Source organism: Mustela erminea, chromosome X (genome assembly GCF_009829155.1).
Source record: "Mustela erminea isolate mMusErm1 chromosome X, mMusErm1.Pri, whole genome shotgun sequence".
Taxonomy (NCBI): Eukaryota; Metazoa; Chordata; class Mammalia; order Carnivora; family Mustelidae; genus Mustela; species Mustela erminea.
In genome coordinates this window covers 40,940,852-40,961,839 of record NC_045635.1, presented here as the reverse complement: position 1 = coordinate 40,961,839, position 20,988 = coordinate 40,940,852, and the positions used below count along the sequence as shown (strand labels likewise).

The 20,988-nt window shown below is 43.5% G+C and overlaps 1 protein-coding gene across 2 annotated transcripts in view; it reads left to right on the top strand.

Moving 5' to 3' along the window:
• The first annotated feature begins 5,180 nt into the window (after nucleotides 1-5,180).
• SLC9A7 (solute carrier family 9 member A7) overlaps nucleotides 5,181-20,988 on the top strand; it is a 138,932-nt gene continuing 123,124 nt past the window's right edge. For both annotated transcript variants that reach the window (XM_032329785.1, XM_032329784.1), the window contains exon 1: nucleotides 5,181-5,648. In XM_032329785.1, coding sequence (XP_032185676.1) covers nucleotides 5,324-5,648 — 325 coding nt within the window. In that variant the 5' untranslated portion in view covers nucleotides 5,181-5,323. The remainder of the gene's footprint in view (nucleotides 5,649-20,988) is intronic.

The following is a 20,988-nucleotide window of genomic DNA, read 5'->3' as shown; positions in this document are numbered from 1 at the left end:
TTAAAGCTCTATTATTAGATGCATCCAGGATTGTGTGGTGGACGGTCCCTGAGAAGGTGAGTCCCAATGAACTCAACCCTTGATGTTCATACTTTTCTGTAATCATCTCCCATTGAATGGGGTCAAGACCGGGCACATGTTTTTAACCAGTAGATTATGGCAAAGGCGATGGGACATCATGATCTCGATTAAGTTATGTTATATGGCAAAGATAATGAAATGCCGCTTCCATAATTATGTCTTATGTAAGACTCTCTTAGCAGATCAGCATGAGAGATCATCTTTGTTGGATTGATAAAGTAAGTGGCCATGTTGAAGAAGCCCACATGGCAAAGAACTTCAGCCAGCTTCTAGAAATTAAAGATGGCTTCTTATACCCGAGGGTGGCCTCCAATGGACAGCCAGCAAAAATCCAGGGTCCTTGGTGATACTGCTGTAAGGAAATGAATTTTGTCTAAACCTGAATGCATTTGGTAGTGGATCTTTTTCCAGTCAAGTTTATGATGACACTGCAAATGCACATGCAGGTTAGGGTGAACCTAGGAGCTCATAAACAACTCTACAAAGTTGTTTTCCCAAGTTGCTCCCTCTCCAAGATCTCGCTGGGACTTTGCAGTTCCTTGGAGTTCCCCTTTCAATCCTTTGGCAAGAAATCTGAGGGTTTTTTTTCTAAAAGATTTTATTTATTTATTTGACAGAGAGAAAGATCACAATTAGGCAGAGAGGCTGGCGGGGTGGGGGAGGGGAGCAGGCTCCCTCCTGAGCAGAGAGCCTGATTCGGGCTTGATCCCAGGACCCTGAGATCATGACCTGAGCCAAAGGCAGAGGTTTAACCCACTAAGCCACCCAGGTGCCCCCAAATCCAAGTATTTACTTCTCTCTCCCATCTACTTCCTGCAACTTCACCTATGTCTGGAGGCAAGCAACAGGAGGACCAGAGAGAAAAAAACCATACATCAATGGGCATCTGCCCTCACTGACTTGGGACCATGACTATTCTAAACCAGAAAGGAAGGTCCCCCCACCCCCCACCGCTTCCCTCAACATTTTAGGTCCTCGATGGCACTGCTCCCTCCATTGTTACTGTTGACTCAGCTGCAATGAGGGATTGCCTATTAGCTAGGGTGTGAGAGAATGGAAAAAAGAAAAATTGGTGTACTTCTCTACTCTCTCTGAACCTTGGGAGGTCTATTTTCTGCTTTTCCTGGTGCCTTCCCTGTCCATGTCACTGTCCCCTTCTGGGTTTGGACTGCCTTGAGTTCAGTCCAGTGGCTACTGGAGGGAAAAAATTGTAAACACACTGCCTGTTGTTTTACTTCAAATTCTGGTGCTCTTCCTCAATTTACCTGGTATAATTGATTTTTTTAGAGTCCTCCAATGGCTGATCCACACATTCTGTTCATTGGAAGCGAATGGGTTGAATGTGATCCTTCTGTGTTAAATGGAGTCGGAATGCTTGCATTGTAAGGCTTGTTTTCATATACAAACATGTATAATAACTGAGCATTTTCTTTGGTGTAGATTTGTGAATACTTGGGACACATCTTTTCATACTCTACCTAAGGCAATCATTATAGTATAAATATTCTTCTGGTTATCTCTTGTTATGGAAGAAATCACACTTAAACTTAGTAGCTTAAAGTAATATAAATCACTGTGTTGTTATCTCATAGATTCAGGCATTGATCAGGCTCAGCTAGGTGGTTCTTCTTTGGGAGTGTCTCGCGTGTTTAGCATAAGATGGTGGCTGGGAATAAAATAATTGGAAGACTCATTCATACAGGTGCATGGTATTTGGGCTGGGAACACTAAAAAAAAACCCTGTGGCTCCTCTGGTGTTTGTCTCTATGGCTATGTGTCTCTCTGTGGTTTCTCTAGCATGGCAGCTTCAAGGTAGATGGATTTCTTTTTAAGAATGGCTCAGCTTGGGGTGCCTAGGTGGCTCAGTGGGTTAAAGCCTTTGCCTTCAGCTCAGGTCATGATCCCAGGGTCCTAGAATCGAGCCCTGCATCGGGCTCTCTGCTCAGCGGGGAGCCTGCTTCCCCCACCCCTACCTGCCTCTCTCCCTACTTGTGATTTCTGTCTGTCAAAAAATAAAATCTTTAAAAAAAAAAGACTGGCTCAGCTTTATTGCGATATAATTGACATATAACATTATGTAAGCTTAAGGTATATGCTGTGTTGATTTGATCCTGCAGTATGATTAACACCTTAGTGTTAACTGATACCTCCATCATGTCACATAATCACCATTCCTCTCTTTGTGGTGACCTCATTTAAGATCTACTCTCTTAGCAACTTTCAAATATATGGTACAGAATTATTATCCTAATGACAACACTGCATTAGAGTCCCAGAATGTATTCGTCTTGTAACTGCAAGTTTGTGTACCAGCACATCCCTATTGCCCTCACCGCTCAGCTCCTGGTAACCAACATTCTACTCTCTGTTTCTACAAGTTCAGCTGTTTTAGATCCCACATGTAAGTGAGGTCATATGGTATTTGTCTTTCTCTGCCTGACTTATTTCACAGACTTATGGGATCTTGAGATCCATCAATGCTGTTGCAAATGGCAGGAATTCCTTCTTTCTCATGGCTGGATGGCCCACTGTATGTGTGTGTATAGCTGTATCTATATATCTCAGTCTCTCTCTCTGTGTATATATGTATATCATATTTTCTTTATCTAGTTATTTGTTGACAGACACTTGTTTCCCTACCTTGGCTATTGTGAATAATGTTGCACTAAATATGGGAATGAAGATATATCTTTGAGATCCTGTTTTCACTTTCTTTGAATAAATACCCACAAGTAGAACCTCTGGATCATGTGGTAGTTCTATTTTTAATTTTCTGACAGACCTCTGCACCGTTTTCCATAGTGGTGGTATCAATTTACATTCCCACCAACAGTGCATGAGGGCTCCTTTTTTTCCACAGGCTCGTCCACATTTGTTGTCTCATGTCTTTCTGACGATAGCCTTTCTAACAGGTGTGAAGTGATATCTCACTGTGGTCTAGATATTTTACATGGCATCTCAGGACTCCAAAATGAGTGGATAGCAAGAGTGTGAGAGTGAGTCAGGCAGGAACTAGATTGTCTTTTATGACAGGGTTTCACAAGTTTTGCAGTCTTTATTGCCACATTGTATTCTTTAAGGTAGTCACAAGGGTCCAGTGAGGTTCAAGTAGGGGAGGGAACACAGATGCCACCCTTTGATGAGGGAGTGGCAAGTTCTGGAAGAACAGGTGCAATTGGAAATACGATTATGGGGAGTTTTTGAAAATACGATCTGCTGTAAGTACTAAGAAGTCTGCAGAGAGACATTCTGTCCTCAACTTACAGGAACCCAAGAGTGTGTAATATTAAATATGATCAACATCATCAGTTTTCAGAAAACGTGGATTTTAGTAAATCTCCAGAAATTGGATCATCTTCCTGTTGTATAATTTTCTCTGTGGCTCTCCAGGTTTTTGGTGTTTGCAATTTCATTGGGAACCTGCATGGAGCTTCAAGCTATATGGATTTTTACAGGAGCTGGGGGCAGTCTGGACCAATAGGGAACAATGCTAGCTAAAATCTTTTTTTAAATTTATTTAAATATTTTTATTTATTTATTTGACAGACAGAGACCACAAGTAGGCAGAGAGGCAGGCAGAGACAGAGGAGGAAGCAGGCTCTCCGCCGAGCGGAGAGCCCGATGCTGGGCTCGATCCCAGGATCCTGGGATCACGACCCAAGCCAAAGGTAGAGGCTTTAACCCACTGAACCACCCAGGCGCCCCTGCTAGCTAAAATCTTGAAGACAGTCCTGTGCTTTAATGAAGGTACTAAGCAGCTTGGCAGAGTGTTCACCTACAGAGGAACCTGGAAGGCTTCAGTGTTGCAAATATCCTTAATACCTAATGCCATCCCTACCTTATTCTTATTACTCTTTATTCTTTTTAGTTAAGCTCCACTTTCTTCAAGAAATTCTCTTAAAAATGCAACCCCCCTGGGAGAGAAAACATGAACTGTTGGTGTGGATTTCAGAGCAGTTCAATAAACACTTATGAGCATAGCGTTAGGCACTGGGAATCCAGTGATTAAGAATTCCATCACTCCAGGGGTGCCTGGCTGGCTCAGTAGGTGGAACATCCAACTCTCCATGTTGGGGTTATGGGTTCGCGCCCCATGTTGGGTGTAGAGATTACTTTTAAAAAATCTTTAAAAAAGACAATTCAATCTCTTTTCTTCCTTGATCATAGGAACAAGGTGGATTGAAAATTCTAGTTCCTGAGGAATTGGAGACTTTATCCTCCAGAGTCCGCTTTATAATTTTTTTTTTTTTCTAGAGCTGTCCCAAGAATCATCAAAGATTCCCCGGGCTACCATAAGGTCAACATAAAAGGGCCACCAGTATAATCTCCACCCTCACCCCCCTGCTGCTCATCTAGGAGGAATGGCAAGTGCTCGGTTCCTTCTGGTTCAAACCTGTTCCCCAAGAGGGCTGGTTACACAGTCCAGAATAAGAAGTCAGTCTATTCCCCAAGTGGTGAAAGAGGTATTTGAACGCTTGCTCCCCATTCCAAGCCCTTATCAGTCCCCACTTTGGGACAGACTTAGAGCAGAGGTTTGAATGAAGCCTGGTTGAGTCTGGGAAGCCCTGAAAGCTGGAAGGTACTGTGAGAGTTGTGGAAAGAGAGGTGGAAGGGGCAACGTGGCTTCGCGAACCTTCGCTTCCCCCAGGGTGCTCGCTCCCCACCTCCCACCCCTTGACTGGGCTCAGGACAGCCGCACCCTGGCCTGAGACGGACCACTTCGCTGGGGGCCCCAGAGACAGGACCCAAGATCGCACAGCGCGCGAAACCAAGCTGCCGCTCCGGCCAGGCACCGGCGACCTCTGGCGTCGCATTTAGGAAGCGCGGCGGCGACTGCCCAGGGACGGCCCCGCGACCCCAGACGGCCTGGCCAGGTACGCCGGGACCGGGTGAGGAGCGCAGGCAGGCCGGGGGCCGACGGCCGCTCCCCTGAGTTGGAGGGCCCCAGCCCAGTGAGTTTAGGCCTCGGCGAGAGCGCTCGGCACCGCGCGGCGCGGCGCGGCTGGGGGCCGAACAGGTGCGCGGGCGGGGGGCGGTGCTTGGCGATCCTGCGCACTGCGCGCGCCCCTCCCCCACGCGCCTCCCGGCGCAGCCCCGGCCCGGCGTGCGCGGCGGGGGGTGGGGGGGGAGGAGCTGCGGCGGCGGCGGCGGCCACTCGGGCAGGTCGGCGGCGCCGCGGGAAGCCGCCGACGGCGCGGGCTGTTGGTCCCCGCGCGCAGGAGGCGCGGGCGGCCCGGGGACCATGGAGTCTGGTGACGCGGCGCGCCTCGGCCCGGGACGGGCGGCTCGGTCCCCGCCACCGCGGCTGCTGCTGCTGCCCCTGCTCCCGTTGCTGCTGGGTCGGGGGCTGCGCGTCGCGGCCTCGGCCTCCTCTGGGGCGGCGGCTGAGGACAGCAGCGCCATGGAGGAGCTCGCCACGGAGAAAGAGGCGGAGGAGAGCCACCGGCAAGACAGCGTGAGCCTGCTCACCTTCATCCTGCTGCTCACGCTCACCATCCTCACCATCTGGCTCTTCAAGCACCGCCGGGTGCGCTTTCTGCACGAGACGGGGCTGGCCATGATCTACGGTGAGCAACCCCCCGCCCCCCACCGCGCCCACCACCCCGACACCCCTTTCGCGGCCCGGCCGCTGCGCTCCCCCCGACCCCGCCCCGCGCTCCCCCTTCACTTGCCAACGTGTTTCTTTTCCGTTTCTCGCTGCGACGGGGTTGGTTCCCAAGGTCAACTGTCTGCATTTTCTGGCTTTCTGTTACCGTTAAAAAGAATTCCAGCCCATTTCGATGTTGCTTCATCGGGGAACCAGGAAAATGAAAGGGACGGAGGTGGCCTGGTTCTGTCCTCCGGCTTCTGTTTCGCGCCCCTCTCTTTCCGCATCGCGCTTCCGCACCCGCCCCCCTCCCCCCCACCTCCACCCCAGTTCAGCCCAACGGGGTATGTGTGCTGCGGCAGGAGGTGGGTGACTACCCTGGGGACAGAGTCACCCCAAGAGGCAGGCCCCAGTGAGAGTGGGGCGAGGGCTGAGGGTTTCTGGGTTTGGGTAAGGGTGGCCCTGGGGGCCTGAGGGATGCCACACATCCGTGGTCAGCGTGGCGTGAGCGCCCACTTCGGAAAGCTATGTTCCTGGGTCTCTTGTTAACAAAGTCGGAGCCTGGAGTGCCGTGAAAGGTGAGCGTGGTCCAGGATCCAGAGTGGTGCACTGCCATGGTGGGGCCTAGTCGGGTGTATGGGCACACCTCCCACTCTTATGTCCAGGTGGGACGTTATACCCAGGTACTTGACTTCTCCAAGGGAAGAGGAGCTTTTGTGTTCTTCAGATTGTAACATGGACTTGATTTTGAAGATACGTTTATAAGTGGACGAAGAGGAAAAGTAGTGGTTTTAACTCTGGGGTCAGCTGTCTTTTGTTGTGAAGGGTGGGCTGATGCCACCATCCTTTTCTGGATTTAATGACCTATGCTGTGTTGGGCACAGAGTGGTCAGCACAAATCTGCTGTGATTACATGGATGTCAGTTAGCTCTCATCTGAATCATCCCTCTCACCACACCCCACCCCTCATTATGACTCCAAAGGAGAAACAAGTGTTCACTTTTTGATTTGAATTTAGTGGAGTTAAGGCCCAGGGGGGTATCTTCATGGGAAATAGATGAGCCCACCTCTGACTCTTCCCAGTAAGGGAACATTTTACTTCATCACTTTTACTGGAGGGATCTCTCCATGCAGTTTCCATTTGGGGTTCCCTGATAAAGCATGGAAAGCTGACACCTGAATCTTTAATGTGAAAATTACCCTTGGCCCTGGGCCTTGCTTCTCAGGGCTCTTGATCAGTCGTTGACAGCCCAGGCTCATGGCCACCAAGGTTACAAAGTGCTTTCAGGAGCCCTCTAATTTTAAAGAGGTAGAGGCCTAAACAGATCTGTCATTGAAACAGGACCAGGTCTAAGACTGAGTTGGGATGTTGCCAATTACAGACCTGAACTCAAGCTTCAGCCTCAATACCTGGCCATTCTTGAGCTCTGCGGTTTGTATCAGTGGGTGACAAATGACTAATGCCGGGGCTGCAGGTAAGTTAGGAGGTGTACCGCGCAGATAACAGGGTGGGAACTGAAGCATGTTGTCATTTCAGGTGCTCGACTCTGAGAGATAATGCAAATGAAGATTTGCCCTTCTACGTCTATAGAGAACCATGAACATATTTTTATTTTACAGCCTCTAGATCCAACTCATTAAAGCACAGTGTGAAATATTTCTAGAAGGTAGATTGGACAGGCTCATAAATACATGTTCAAGCACATGGAAAATGAGGATTTAAAAATATTTTTCTTTGAGGGAGGACTCCATGTTTTTAGGAGCTCAGTCACCTTCATCTTAAGGCCTACAAGCAATAGTGGAATTTTCCTCCGCTGATACGTACTTTTTAAACTCATCTCAATCTTTTAGTCATTGGGGCCCTGCTGCAGTGTACCGTGTCATTTTGTGGTACTGAGATCTGGTTCAATTGATGATAGTTCTGAAGAGGCAACATCATCTCATAACATTCTGTGTCATTTTGCTCTGTCTTTGGATTTTCATGTTACCCTGAAATATACTAAGAAATTTAGTTTGTCAATATGCAATGTCCTAGGTTCTGCCAAATACTAATATTTTGATGTGAATATTTAGCCTGTAACTGTGAGAAAACAGTTCTCTGTCTCATGGATATTTAGTCTTGTGTTTTAGCGCACACACGCCCTCCATCGGAATTCTAATGTCATTTGATTATCTAATTATTCATTATTTTCTGAAGGCTCCTGGGATAGGGATTCTGATTTTTAAAAATTCAGTATGAAAATCTTTGAACGCTTAAGTGAATATAGTACAGATTTTCAGGACTTCTCTTCTTTAATCATAGTGAGAAAACAGATTTCATTTCTTGGTATCAGTGGAGGAAGTGAGTAATTGTCCCATTGCCTCTGAGTAATAAAGGACAAAAAGGCGTAAGGAAACATTTGTTAAGTATCTGCTGGGTGTCCTGTGCCCAGCTTAATTTCTGGAGGTAATTTTCAAATGTTGGTAAGTTTTTATGAGTGAAAAGTGTTCAACTACAAGTTTCAGAACTCCTTGAAACTTAAAAAAATGTTAATTTCTGCCCCTTTAAAAATATTTAAGTGACACTTTAATCTGCAAGGGAAAGCTTTAATATTTATAAATTATGATAAATAATTATATGTTTATATATATCCGTATCAAAATAAATTGTGATTCTATGAGTTTGCTGGTATAAAATATCTCTGGAAGGACAGTCAGTAGACTAGTAACGTTGGCTTTTTTTGTTGGAAAGGAAGTAGGTGGCTGTGACATGAGGTGGGAGGGAAACATCACTGTATATTCTTTTGTGCTTTTCAATTTTTGAATTACGGAAGCCGAATAACCTCTCCATGTGTTCTTGTCTCCATTCTGTGGCATTTTGATGGCATTTTAAGATGCTCCTCAAATCATCCAGTTTGATGCCCACTTCTCCCCATTTTAAACTATATTATGTTACCTGTTTTCTGTGACCTTTTTAAAAAATGATTATATCCTCCTTTCTGTGACCTTTCAACTGTTGATTGTACCCATGGAACTTCTGGATCCCTGTGCCTGGCATGCAGACCAAACGGGAAAGGGGAAAGAGATTACCTTCCTTTCCCTCTCTCCTTTTTATTTCACCATCTCTGACGAAGAGTCATGTTTTACTAGGAGTGGCTTGCGCCGAGAGTTCCCATCTTAAGCAGAGGATCCAAGGACAATACCAGACACACTGTGAATGCTCAGCATTTAACTGGCAGGGGACAGTTAGAAGCACTGCTCCCTGAAAACAGACCCAGGTAGGTGTAAGGGCCGGTGACCACAGACCAGACCCTCCGGGAATGTGAAAGCAGCAACCCCGCTCCCCTGCCTCCCAGGCCCTGTGCTGGGAACTGCGAGAGGCTGAGAGGCCGTGGACCAGAAGCCAGAACCTGGCACCCGTCTAACCTGTTTTGTCAAGGCAGGGAGCTCCCAGCTGTTTGCCCCTGCATGTGACTAAGGGCCATCCGAAAGTTCCCGGACATGGCAAGTGTTGGAGGTGGGAAAAGGTGGTATCAACGGACTGTGTCCATTAACTGTGGTTCTTTCTCATGTGGATGCTGGTTCCACTTCCCTTGTACTGTTTGTGACAGCTGATACAGTTCCAAAATATCTAGCTTGGCCCTGGCAGCCCACCACCTGCTTCTCGCTTCCTCCATGCCTATCAACTTTACAAGTATGTGTTGGTCAGTCTCCCACCCTCCCCCCCCCAGGTCCCGTGGACCACAGACTCCTCATTGCCTTTCAGAGTTGAATGGCTAAGTGCAGCCCAAGAGGGGTTTGCAGGCAAAGTCTGCAAGGGGAAGGAGGACCCTCTGAAGTAACATACAGTGAACGTTTGAGCCTGTGTGTGAGGGAACATTTCGGAGCCACCCTATTCGTGGCTAATTGGGAGCCCTCAATTGTTTTTGGTTTTGTTCTTAAGAGCCCGTCACTTTGGCCCCAGTTCGGGGCGACTCCATATGGTCTCATTTTGGCACCACATTCCTTGGGTTCAGATGCTGCCTCCGTTACTGAAAAAACTCCATAAGACTGGGTAAACTCTCTGAGCCCCCATTTCCTCTTTTCAAAAACAGAGACAGCATCCTTCACCTCACAGGATTATTGTATTATTGAGATGTTGTAAAGGTCAAGTGCATTGTCTGATACTTACACACTTGGTCAGCACTACTTCTCATTCCCAGTTCAGACTGTGTGATTCTTTGGTCAGCTTCGCTACTTGAGGCTCATTCAGTGGAGACCGCTGTAGTTTAAAAGTGCATCAGCATTCAGTTAGTGGGGATGAGGGACAATGACTTTTTTTGGGGGGGTGGGCTTTTTGTTAATACCTAGGAAAAATTTACAACATACCTACTCTACTCTTGTAGCCAGCATTCTCAATTCTTGGACTTTGTCCTTCAGAAATACCTGCACTACCATGTTACATAGATGGCCATATTTCTTGTCGCAGAAGCAAATGGCTATCCTCAAGAAGGCACTGGTTAAGTTACAGCCCATTCCTGCTGAGGAACATTATGCAGCTGGTAAAAAGGAAGTGTTGTGTAGCCACCCACACATATCGTTGTGGGAAAAAACAAGGCACAGAATAGTCTGTATAATATCATCTCATTTATTGTTTAGAAATTATGTAATGTATGCACATAACATTTAAATATGATGTGTGCTTCTCTGGAAACCGATGCAAACTTACTTAGCTCTGGTTATCCTAAGGTTGTAGAACCAGTTGCTGGGAGAGTGGGAGGGGAGGTGTTACTTTTTTCCCTTTGTACTCAGAATTCTGAGTGGCCTGAAATTTCTATGACACTGACACATTATTTTTGCAATGCGAACGTCATTTAAAAATAAAGCAAATAAGGGTGCCTGGGGGGCTCAGTGGGTTAAAGCCTCTGCCTTTGGCTCAGGTCGTGATCTCAGGGTACTGGAATCGAGTCCCGCATCGGGCTCTCTGCTCAGCAGGGAGCCTGCTTCCCCCCTCCCCCGCCTGCCTCTCTGCCTACTCGTGCTCTCTCTCTGTCAAATAAATAAATAAAATCTTAAAAAATAAAGCAAATAACTTTAATGTAGCAAAAAACACATTAGAACTAAGAGAACACAGTTATGCAGTTGGTTAGCATTCCCCTTGGGTATTGAGATGTTCTTTTTAAAGGAATGTTTAGGTGTAAAGAAAACTTGTAGTTATTTAAAAGTAATAAATGGAAGTAAAATATATCTTAAAATGAGAAAGTGACATTTCCTGAAAGTGTTTCTTAGAACTTTCAGAAGGTAACCTTTTTGGAATGATGTAATTAGAAAGTCATCATTTCACAACCCTTAGTGATGTAGACAGTGATTTTCAGTGAATTCCAAAGCCATAGGGGAGAGGTGGTTGGGGAACGTGGTACTTACACGGTGCCAAGCATCACACCACAGACCCCTTGCCTCTCACAGAGGAAAGAAGGCATCTTTACAGCAGAGAAGTCTGGCAGTCACCATTTTCTATCTAAGTCGTCAAATTTATCCTTGCTCCTTGTGGAACTATCTAGTAGTACCTGTCTCCTGATGAGAGGCAGTAGGAACCATATAGCTTTACCTATGTAGTATTCATCCTCCAAATGTTTTATCTGAATCAAATTGAGGTTTTAGGCACATCTTCTGGTTTACAGGAAATATAGGAGATAGAGAAACAAGTTATCAAATACCATGTGAAAATAATTAGACATATCCCAGGCACAGGGTAACCTACAAGACCATTGTTCATGTTTCTTCAAGAAGTCCATGTGAAGGGAAACAAAAAGTCAGGATAAGTGTCTGTTATGGACTGAATTGTATTCCCCCTCCCCTAAGATACATATGTTGAAGTCCTAATCTCTAATGTGATGCTATTTGGAAGTTGGGTTTTGGGGAGGTAATTAGATTTAGATGAGGTCATGAGGGTAGAACTTCTGTGATGGGATTATAAGAAGAGGAAGAGACCAAAGCTCCCTGTCTCTCTACCATGTGAGGATACAGTGAGGGGACAGCCATCCACAAGCCAGGAAGAGGGCTCTAAACAGAAACTGAATCTGCCAGCATCCTGATCATGAACTTCCCATCCTCCAGAACTGTGAGAAATAAATGTTGTTTAAACATGTTTAACTATGGTCTTTTGTTCTAGCAGCCTCAGTAGACTAAGACAGTGTTCTAAGTTAATGGAGACCAAAAGGCATAAGCAGTCATTGTACAGGAAACTTGATTGACTCCTAGTTCATGAAAATAAGATATAAGATGTTTTGGGGACAATCAGGGATGTCTGAATACGGGCTTGGTGTTAGATGACATTAGGGAATTACCGTTATTTTTTTAGGTGAGATAATTGAGGTTATACAGGAGAAGGTGAATATTAATTGGAGTTGTAAGCTGAAGTATTCAGGGGTCAACTGTGTGAGTCCTAATGCATGCAACTTACTTTCAAAAAGTTCAGTAAAAAAAAAAAAAAAATACACATACCACCTATATATCTGGGTGGTGGGTGAAAAGGTGTGTTTTATATTCGTCTTTCAACTTTTTGTATGTTTTGAAAATTTTGTTAAAATAGAAGATGGGGGAAGATGTTAACGTCCCTGTTAATCTGTTAGCTGGTAACCTGTTAACCTGGCTCCCTGAAAGGACGTACAGGTGAGGCAGGATACAACCTGTTACTCTCATTAAACTCTGACATTGAGTAATGCTGTTTGACATTAGTTTATAGGAGATGTTAGACTTTCATGACTTGAGAATCAGTAACAACTTCTTAATTTTAATTTTTTTTGTTTGATTTTAAGGGTCACATATCTTTTGAGAAATTGCCTCTGTTCCACTTGTAAGATAGTAGGTGTGAGGAGACTTTTCTCTTTTGATTAAAGCATGCTACCTGGCTTCTCATCAGCGTGGATATTTGTTTTAAGGGAATGCTAGCTGGCAGAACAGACCGACCCCAAATTCCAGTGGCCCACCATAAGAACAGTTCATTTTTAACCCATGTCATGGGCCAGTGGGAGAGTCTGGCAGGTGGCTCTCAGTGTGGTCATTCAAGGACCAGGTGTCTTCCAACCTGTGCTTTCCACATCCCTTGAGGCCTTGGAACTGTCCCGCTCCAGCCAGTGAATGAGAAAAGAAAAAAGAGGCTCACATGGGGAAGAGTTTGTGCTAAGCCTAAAAGTGCTGGACATCGCTTTGCCTGCTTCCATTGGACAGAACTTGGCCAGGAGGCCACATGTAACTGGAAGGGAGGCAGGGAGATAGAGTGTATCTGGAGGAAGAGGAGTGGGTTTGGAAAGAAGCTAGCCAGTCTCTGATGGAGTATGTGCTGAGCACTTTGTCACACATAACCCAGAAAAGGGAAGTTGTAGTAGGGTTTGCATGCGGTTGTGTTGTTGTTGATGATAAACTAAATTTTTCAAGTAATCCAGTTTGAAGAGAGTATTTTTTTAAGATTTTGTTTATTTAGGGACGCCTGGGTGGCTCAGTTGGTTAAGCAGCTGCCTTCGGCTCAGGTCATGATCCCAGCGTCCTGGGATCGAGTCCCACATCGGGCTCCTTGCTCAGCAGGGAGCCTGCTTCTCCCTCTGCCTCTGCCTGCCATTCTGTCTGCCTGTGCTTGCTCTCTCCCCCTCTCTCTCTGATAAATAAATAAAATCTTAAAAAAAAAGATTTTAAAAAAAGATTTTGTTTATTTATTTGAGAGAGAATGTGAGAGAGAGAGAGTGTGAGAATGAGAAGGGGGAGGGGCACAGGGAGAAGCAGAGTTCCTGTGAGCAGGGAGCCCAATGCGGAACTCAATCCCGGGACTCCAGAATCATGACTTAAGCCAAAGGCAGTCGCTTAACCAGCTGAGCCACTCAGGCACTCAGAAGAGAGTATATTCTCCTGGAATTTATGAAGTTGTTTCAATACACTTATCAACATTACCCTGGAGCTTGTTAGAACTAGCAGGTCTGGCCCCAGACTTACTTAGAATGTCTCAGGGTGGGACTCAGATATCAGTCTTTCAGTGCATTGACAGGCTTTTAAAAAAATATTTATTTAGAGAGAGGGAGCATGAACAGGGAGAGGCGCAGAGGGAGAGCGTGTGAGAGAATATCTAGCAGACTGCTGAATGAGGAGCCCGTGGTGGGGCCTGAGCTCATGACCCTGGGATCATGACCAGAGCTGAAATCAAGAGTCAGATGCTTAACCAGCTGAGCCGGCCAGACCCCCCTAGCAGGGTTTTGTTTGGTTGGTTTTTTGTTTTTGTCTTTTAAGTTTATGTTTGAAACTCACTACTGTAGAATATTTATTTTCAGCCTTTAAATACATGCACCATGTTGCTCGTAAGGAAATAATTGTAGAAAAACAGCAGCTGTTTTTTTGAGTACCTGCTGTGATCGCCAAGCACTGTGTTAAGTATTTTGTGTACTTTAAGCCATTTAACCTTCACATCAGACGTATGAAGATGGTATTGTTGGTCCCAACAATTTGCCAAATGAAGAAATTGAATGTTTGGTCTAGGAGCCCATTTGTTTAGGGCCATATGTTGGAGATCGGTAAGTGGGAGTCTACTGAAGGAGTCTACTGAGTCTACTGAAGGATGAGATGGTTCAGGATGTGTTTGGCCAGAAGAGAGCAGAACCTGAATCCCGCCCAAAGACCTTGTTCTGGGGGGTCTTGGAGGGAAATCTATGTTTAGAGTATAAAATAAAGCGAAGTCTTCCTTCTTAAAATCGGGGTTTTGGCTCCAAACGCCAATGTACCACTGCTGGTACATTGAGTGAGGCTGGCCAATTTGGAATACTGGATTTTCTTAGGCTAGGTTGGCTGCGGGCCCTTGGATCCAAGTAGAGCCAAAATGCCTGTTTGTTTTCATCCCACAGGTGTTATGCCCTGATTGTGTGGGCCCTCCTGATTCATGTATTGAAATCCTAACCCCTAGTATGATAGTGTTAGGAGCTATGGCCTTTGGGAGGTAATTACGTCCTGAAGTTGGAACTCTCATGAACGAGATCCATGCCCTTATAGAAGAGACCCCAAGAGCTCTCTTTCCCAATGTGTGCATATATGATGAGAAGTCGGCAGTCTGTGGCCCAGGAGACCTTCATCAGACCTGATCATTCTACTACCCTGATCTTGTACTTCCAGCCTTCAGAACTGTGAAAAAAATAAATTGTTGTGGTGTATACATCACCCAGTCTATGGTACTTTGTTAGGGCTGGCCTGAGCAAGACAACATGGTTGAAGGCTGCCAGTTGTTACAGGGGAGAACCCAGAAAAACCATCAGCGGTTGTTCAGAGTGGCTGTGCCAGGCCTTCTCAGGTGGGAGCAGGTGCTTAAAAGCTTTCTCCCCTCTAGATGCCACTATCGCAGAGGTGGGGAGGCAGGTGAAACATGGTCCATCGAGCTCCTAGGTCTCCCTGCTCTTCCTACGCTGGTTCTCCCAGGCGTATCGTAGTCTCCTCGAGAGCGCTTCCAAAAGACGAGGGAACAGAAGCTTGAATGACTGCATAGGCAGTCATCTTCTGTTTACTGATGTCTCTTCTGTCCCTAGCATAGTGACAGACACATAGTAGGTGCTGTGGAAATATTTGCTTAATGGATTCTATTTTGTCTAACAAAAATAAGGTGCTGTTAACACTTCTTAGAATTAAAGGTCCTTCCTTCAAGTTCTCATGCCTCAGATTCACACTGACAGTCAAGTTTCTGAGAAGGAAAACGGTATGTGTGAAAACATCTGCCTGAATCACAGCAAGCTGTTTCAGGCAGGACAACGAAGGATAGGTGAGTATATGTTCACCAGAAAATTGTGTATTTAGCTGATTAGCCACATGGTTTTTACATTTTTTATTGTGGCAAAATAATACAGCAAAATTTTCCGTTTTTACCATTTTCAGCTGTACAATTCACTATCATTAATGGCATTTGTAAACTTGAGTGACCATCACACCACTCTTTCCAAAAAATTTTTTTTTGTCACCTCAAGCAGAAACTCTGTACCCATTAAACAACAATGCTTCATTCCATCCTTCCCCCACTCCCTGATGTCCTCTAATCTAGTTTCTATCTCTGCGAATTTGCCTCTTCTAGATCTTTCGTACAAATGAATTCATACACTTTTAGTCCTGGCTTACTTGAATCTGACTCTTTGACTTGGCACAATATTTTCAAGGTTCATCCGTGTCATTGCCTGTATATGAGCTTCACTCCTTTCTGTGGCTGAATAATATTCCGTTCTGCATTTTGTTGATTCATTTATCAGTTTGTGGACACTGGGTTGTTTCCACCTTTTGGCTATTATGACTAATGCTGTCATGACATGCAAGTATCCATTTGGGCCCCTGTTTTTCAGTTCTTTTGAGTATATACCGGGGAGTAAAATTGCTGAGTCATATATGGTGATTCTGTGTTCAGCTTTCTCAGGAACTGCCAAACTGTTTTCCACAGCAGCTGTACCATTTTACATTCCCACCACCAGAGTTCCAGTCTCTCTACATCCTCTCCAATACTTATTTTCTATTGTTCTTGGTTTTTGTAGTCATCCCAGTACTTGTGAAATGGTAGCTCATTATGGTTTTGGTTTTCATATTCCAGTTGACTAATGATATGGAACATCTTTTCATGTGCTTATTGGCTGTTCGTATATCTTCTTTGGAGAAATGTTCATTCAAGTCATTTGTCCATTTTATTTTATTTTATTTTTTTAAAAAAGATTTTATTTATTCATTTGACAGACAGAGATCACAAGTAGGCAGAGAGGCAGGCAGAGAGAGAGGAAGGGAAGTATGCTCCCTGCTGAGTAGAGAGCCCGATGTGGGTCCCGATCCCTGGACCCTAGGATCATGACCTGAGCCGAAGGCAGAGGCTTTAACCCACTGAGCCACCCAGGTGCCCCAATCTGCCCATTTTAAATTGGGTTGTCTCTTGTTAAGTTGTAGGAGCTCGTTATATATTCTGGATGTTAACCTCTTATTAGATATATGATTTGTAAATACTTTCTCCTAGTTCATGTTGCCTTTTTACTCTATGATAGTGTCCTTTGATGCACAAAAGGCTTTAATTTTGATGAAGTTCACTTTACTTCTTTTTCTTTTGTTGCCTATGCTTTTGGTATCCTCTCCAAGAAATCTTTGCTGAATCCAATGCCACAAAGTTTTCTCTTTCTGTTTTCTTTGAAGAGTTTTATAGTTTTAGCTCTTAAATTTGGGGGTTTGGTCTCTATTGAGTTAACTTTTATATATGGTATAAGGTAAGGGTCTAAAATTTATTTTCTTTGTATGTGGATATTCAGTTATACCAGCACCACTTGTTGAATGTCCCTTCCTCATTGAATGGTTTTGGCACCCTTGGCAAAAATCAATAGTCCATAGATGTGAAGGCATATTTCTAGGCTCTCTGTTCTATTCCATTGGTCTATAAGTCTGTCCTTATAACAGTATCACACCATTTTGATTATTGTGGCTTTGTAGCAGGTTTTAAAATTGGGAAATATGGGTCCTCCAACTTTGTTCTTTTTCAGAATTATTTTGGCTCTTTGAAGTTCCTTAATTTTCAATAAAATTTCAGGATGGGTTTTTACATTTCTGCCATTGAGATTTTTTTCCAAAATATTCTGTTTATTTATTTATGAGAGACACAGAGAGAGAAAGAGGGAGGAAGAGGGAGAAGCAGGCTCCCCACAGAGCAGGGAGCCTGTGGGAAGCCTGATGCAGGACTCGATCCCAGGACCCTGGGATCATGACCTGAGCCAAAAGGAGACACTTAATTGACTGAGCCACCCAGGCACCCTCCCACTGATATTTTTTAAAAAGTATTTTATTTATTTGAGAGAGAGAGAAAGAGAGAGAGAGAGAGAGCATGAGCAGGTAGAGGGCAGAGGGAGAAGCAGGCTCTCTGTTGAGCAGGGAGCCCAATGCAGGACTCGATCCTGGGACTTTGGGATCATGACCTGAGCCAAAGGCAGATGCTTAACTGACTGAGCCACCCAGATACCTGCTATTGAGATTTTGATAGGGATTGCATTGAGTCTATACATTGCTTTGGGTAGTATCATCATCTTAATGATTTTATGTTTTCTAGTACATGAACATAGATATCTTTTCATTTATTTAGGTCTTTATTTTCTTTCAGCAATGTTTTGTAGTTCAGTGTACAACTCTCGCACTTCCTTGGTTAAGTTTATTTTCAAATATTCCTTTTTATGCTATTGTAAATGAATTTGTTTTCCTAAGTTCCTTTTTGGATTGTTCATTCCTAGTGTATAGAAATACTAGAAATATGACTAATTTTTTGTTGTTGACTTTGTATCCTACAGCTTTGTTGAATTTGTTTGTTTTCTCTAACAGTCTTTTGGATTCTTTAGAGTTTTATATGTATAAGATCATGTTATCTGCAAATGGAGATAGTTTTACTTCTTCCTTTCTAATTTGAGTGGCTTTTATTTCCCTTTCTTGCCTAATTGTTCTGGTTAGAACTTCCAGTCCTGTGTTGAATAGAAGTGGTGAAAGTGGGCATCCTTGTCTTTATCCTGATCTTAGGGGAAAAGCTTTCAGTTTTTCACCATTGAGTATGATGTTACATGTGGGTTTTTCACATATGTCCTTTATCACTTTGAGGAAGTTCCTTTTTTTTTTTAAGATTTAATTTATTTGTCAGAGAGAGAGAGAGAGAGAGAGCGAGCATGTATGCACAAGCAGGGGGAGTAGCAGGCTGAGCAAGGAGCCCAATGAAGGACTTGATCCCAGGACTTTGGGATCATGACCCAAATCAAAACCTTTTAAAGTGCTGCTGAATCTGGTCAGCCAGTATTTTGTGGGGGACTTTTGCATCTGTATTTATAAGGACTATTGGTCTGTAGTTTTCTGTTCTTGTCACCTATTTGTTCTTGCTGTCAGGGTAATGCTGGCTTCATAGTCTTGAAATATTCGCTCTTCTTCAATTTTTTGGAAGAGTTTGAGAAAGGTTGTTGTTAGTTCTTTAAACATTTGATAAAATTAACCAATAAAGCTATATGGTCCTGGGCTTTTCGCTGTTGGGAAGTTCTTGATTACTGATTCACTCTCCTTATTGTTATGGGTCTGTTAAGAATTTCTCCTTGAGTCAGTTTTGATAGTTTGTGTATTTGTAGGTATGTGTGAATTTCATTTAGGTTACCCAATTTGTTGGTGTACAGTTATTCATATTATTCTCTTATAATCATTTTAACTTCTGTAAGGTTGATAGTCATGTCCCCTTTTTCATGTCTGGTATTAGTAATTTGAGTTATGTTTTTTCTTAGTTACCTTAGCTATAGGTTGTCAATTTTGTTGATATTTTCAAAGAAGCAACTTTTGGTTTTCTTGATTTTTTTTCTTCTATTCTTTATTTTATTTGTCTCTTTTTTATCTTTTTTATTTTATCTCTTTCTGTTTTCATTTTCTTCCTTATTCTAGCTTTGGGTTTGATTTGCCTTTTTTTTAAAGTTCCTTCAGGCATACAGTTAAGTTACTGATTTGAGATCCTTCTTCTTTTTTAATGTAGACACTTCACAGCTAAGAATTTCTCTCAGCACTGTTTTTGCTGCATCTGATAACTTTTGGTCATTATGTTGTTTTCATTTTTCCCAAGGTATTTTCCAATTTCCTTTGTGATTTCTCCTTTGACTTACTGGCCAAGAGTGCATTGTTTAATTTCCACACATTTGTGAGTTTTCCAGTTTTCCTTCTGTTATAGAGTTCTAGTTCATCCCATTGTGACTAAAAAAGATACTTTGTATATTTTTAGTCTTTTTAAGTTTATTAGGACTTGTTTTGTGACCTAAGTTATGGTTTATCCTGGAGAATGTTCCATATGTACTTGAGAAGACTGTGTACTCTGCTCTTGTTGGGCAGCGTGCTCTACGTGTCTGTTAGGTCCAGTTGGTTATTTGCTGCCAAATCTAACTGTAACTTTTATACCAGGCTCTGAGTTACACTTGAAAACTCGAGTGTGTTATACTGGGCTGTTTTGCCCCTGGAACTGATGAAGATGTTCATGACTACAATAGATAAGGCACTGCTTGGGATTCTAGGGGAGGCCAAAGAATAGGCAGTACAGGTCCAGAGAAAGGGTTTGAGGAAAAAGTTAAGATTGAAAGTACCATTTATATTTGGTAACTGCTTGGGCATCTGATAACTGACCACACATTTAGTGATTTGTTAGAAAGACTAATGGGATTTGGGGCATATATAGTCAGAGTGATGATTTATTTATTTCAGAGGATAAATAGCAGGATCAACAAGGGAAAGATGTAATGAGTGGAGTCTGGAAGAGTCTACATGTGGGCTTCCTAAGCTCTCCCTTAGAGGATTCGGGGTAGGGTTTCACAGAACAAGCTTCTTCCTCCAGCAAATACAGCAACACATGTACTGGGTTTCTGCCTAGGGAAGCTTGCTTAGGACTCTGACTTTCTCATTAAGGGCTGATCAGGACTCTTACTGAAATATCTGACTCCCAGAAGGAAAGCACGTGTTTGCCATAAATCACATTCACAAAAACAACTTAGCCAGGCTGGTATGGCAGAATTCAGTGTCCTAGGCACACAAAACAACGTTATCAGTCAACATAGGGAGTATTCTGTACACCAAGTTCAAACGGGCTATTGCAAGGATCATTCATGCAAGCAGGCCCTCCTAGAGATCACAACATCAGGCCTGTTATGTTAACATTATCCTGCAGAAAAACATGTGGCATCAAGTGACTGTAGCTTTTCATGTTCCTGACGTTTCTTTAGCTTCATCCACACTCTTTTATTTTTAAAATAATTAGTATTTTTAGATTTATTAATTTTATTTTTGTGTGTGCATATGTGTAAATGTCTTTATTTCACCTTCATTTTGAAAGATGTTTTTGCCGAGTGTAGCATTCTAGATTCATTTTTGTTTTTCTCCTGTCTCCATTTCCTGCTCCATTATCTTTTTGCTTATATCATTTCTGAGAAATGTGATGTCAGCTTTGTCTTTATTCCTGTGTATGTAACATGTCTTTCTCCTCTGGTTGCTTTTCAGATTTTCTGTTTATCACTGGTTTTGAACAATTTGATTATAACTTACCTTGGTGTCGTTTTCTTTGTGTTTCATGCACTTGGGATTCATTTGTTTTTTTCGGTGTGTGTTTTTATAGTTCTCATTAAGTTTGTAAAAATTTTGGCCGTTATTTCTTCAAATGTTTTTTCTGTCCTTTCCTTTTCCCCTTCAGAGGCTCCAGTTACCTGTATATTAGACCCCTTCTAAGTTGTTACACAGCTCACTGATGCCTTTTCATATTTTCAGCACATTTTTTTCCATGAGTTTCATTTTGGATAGTTCTTTCGCCATGCTCTTGACTCATCTTTTTTTCCCCT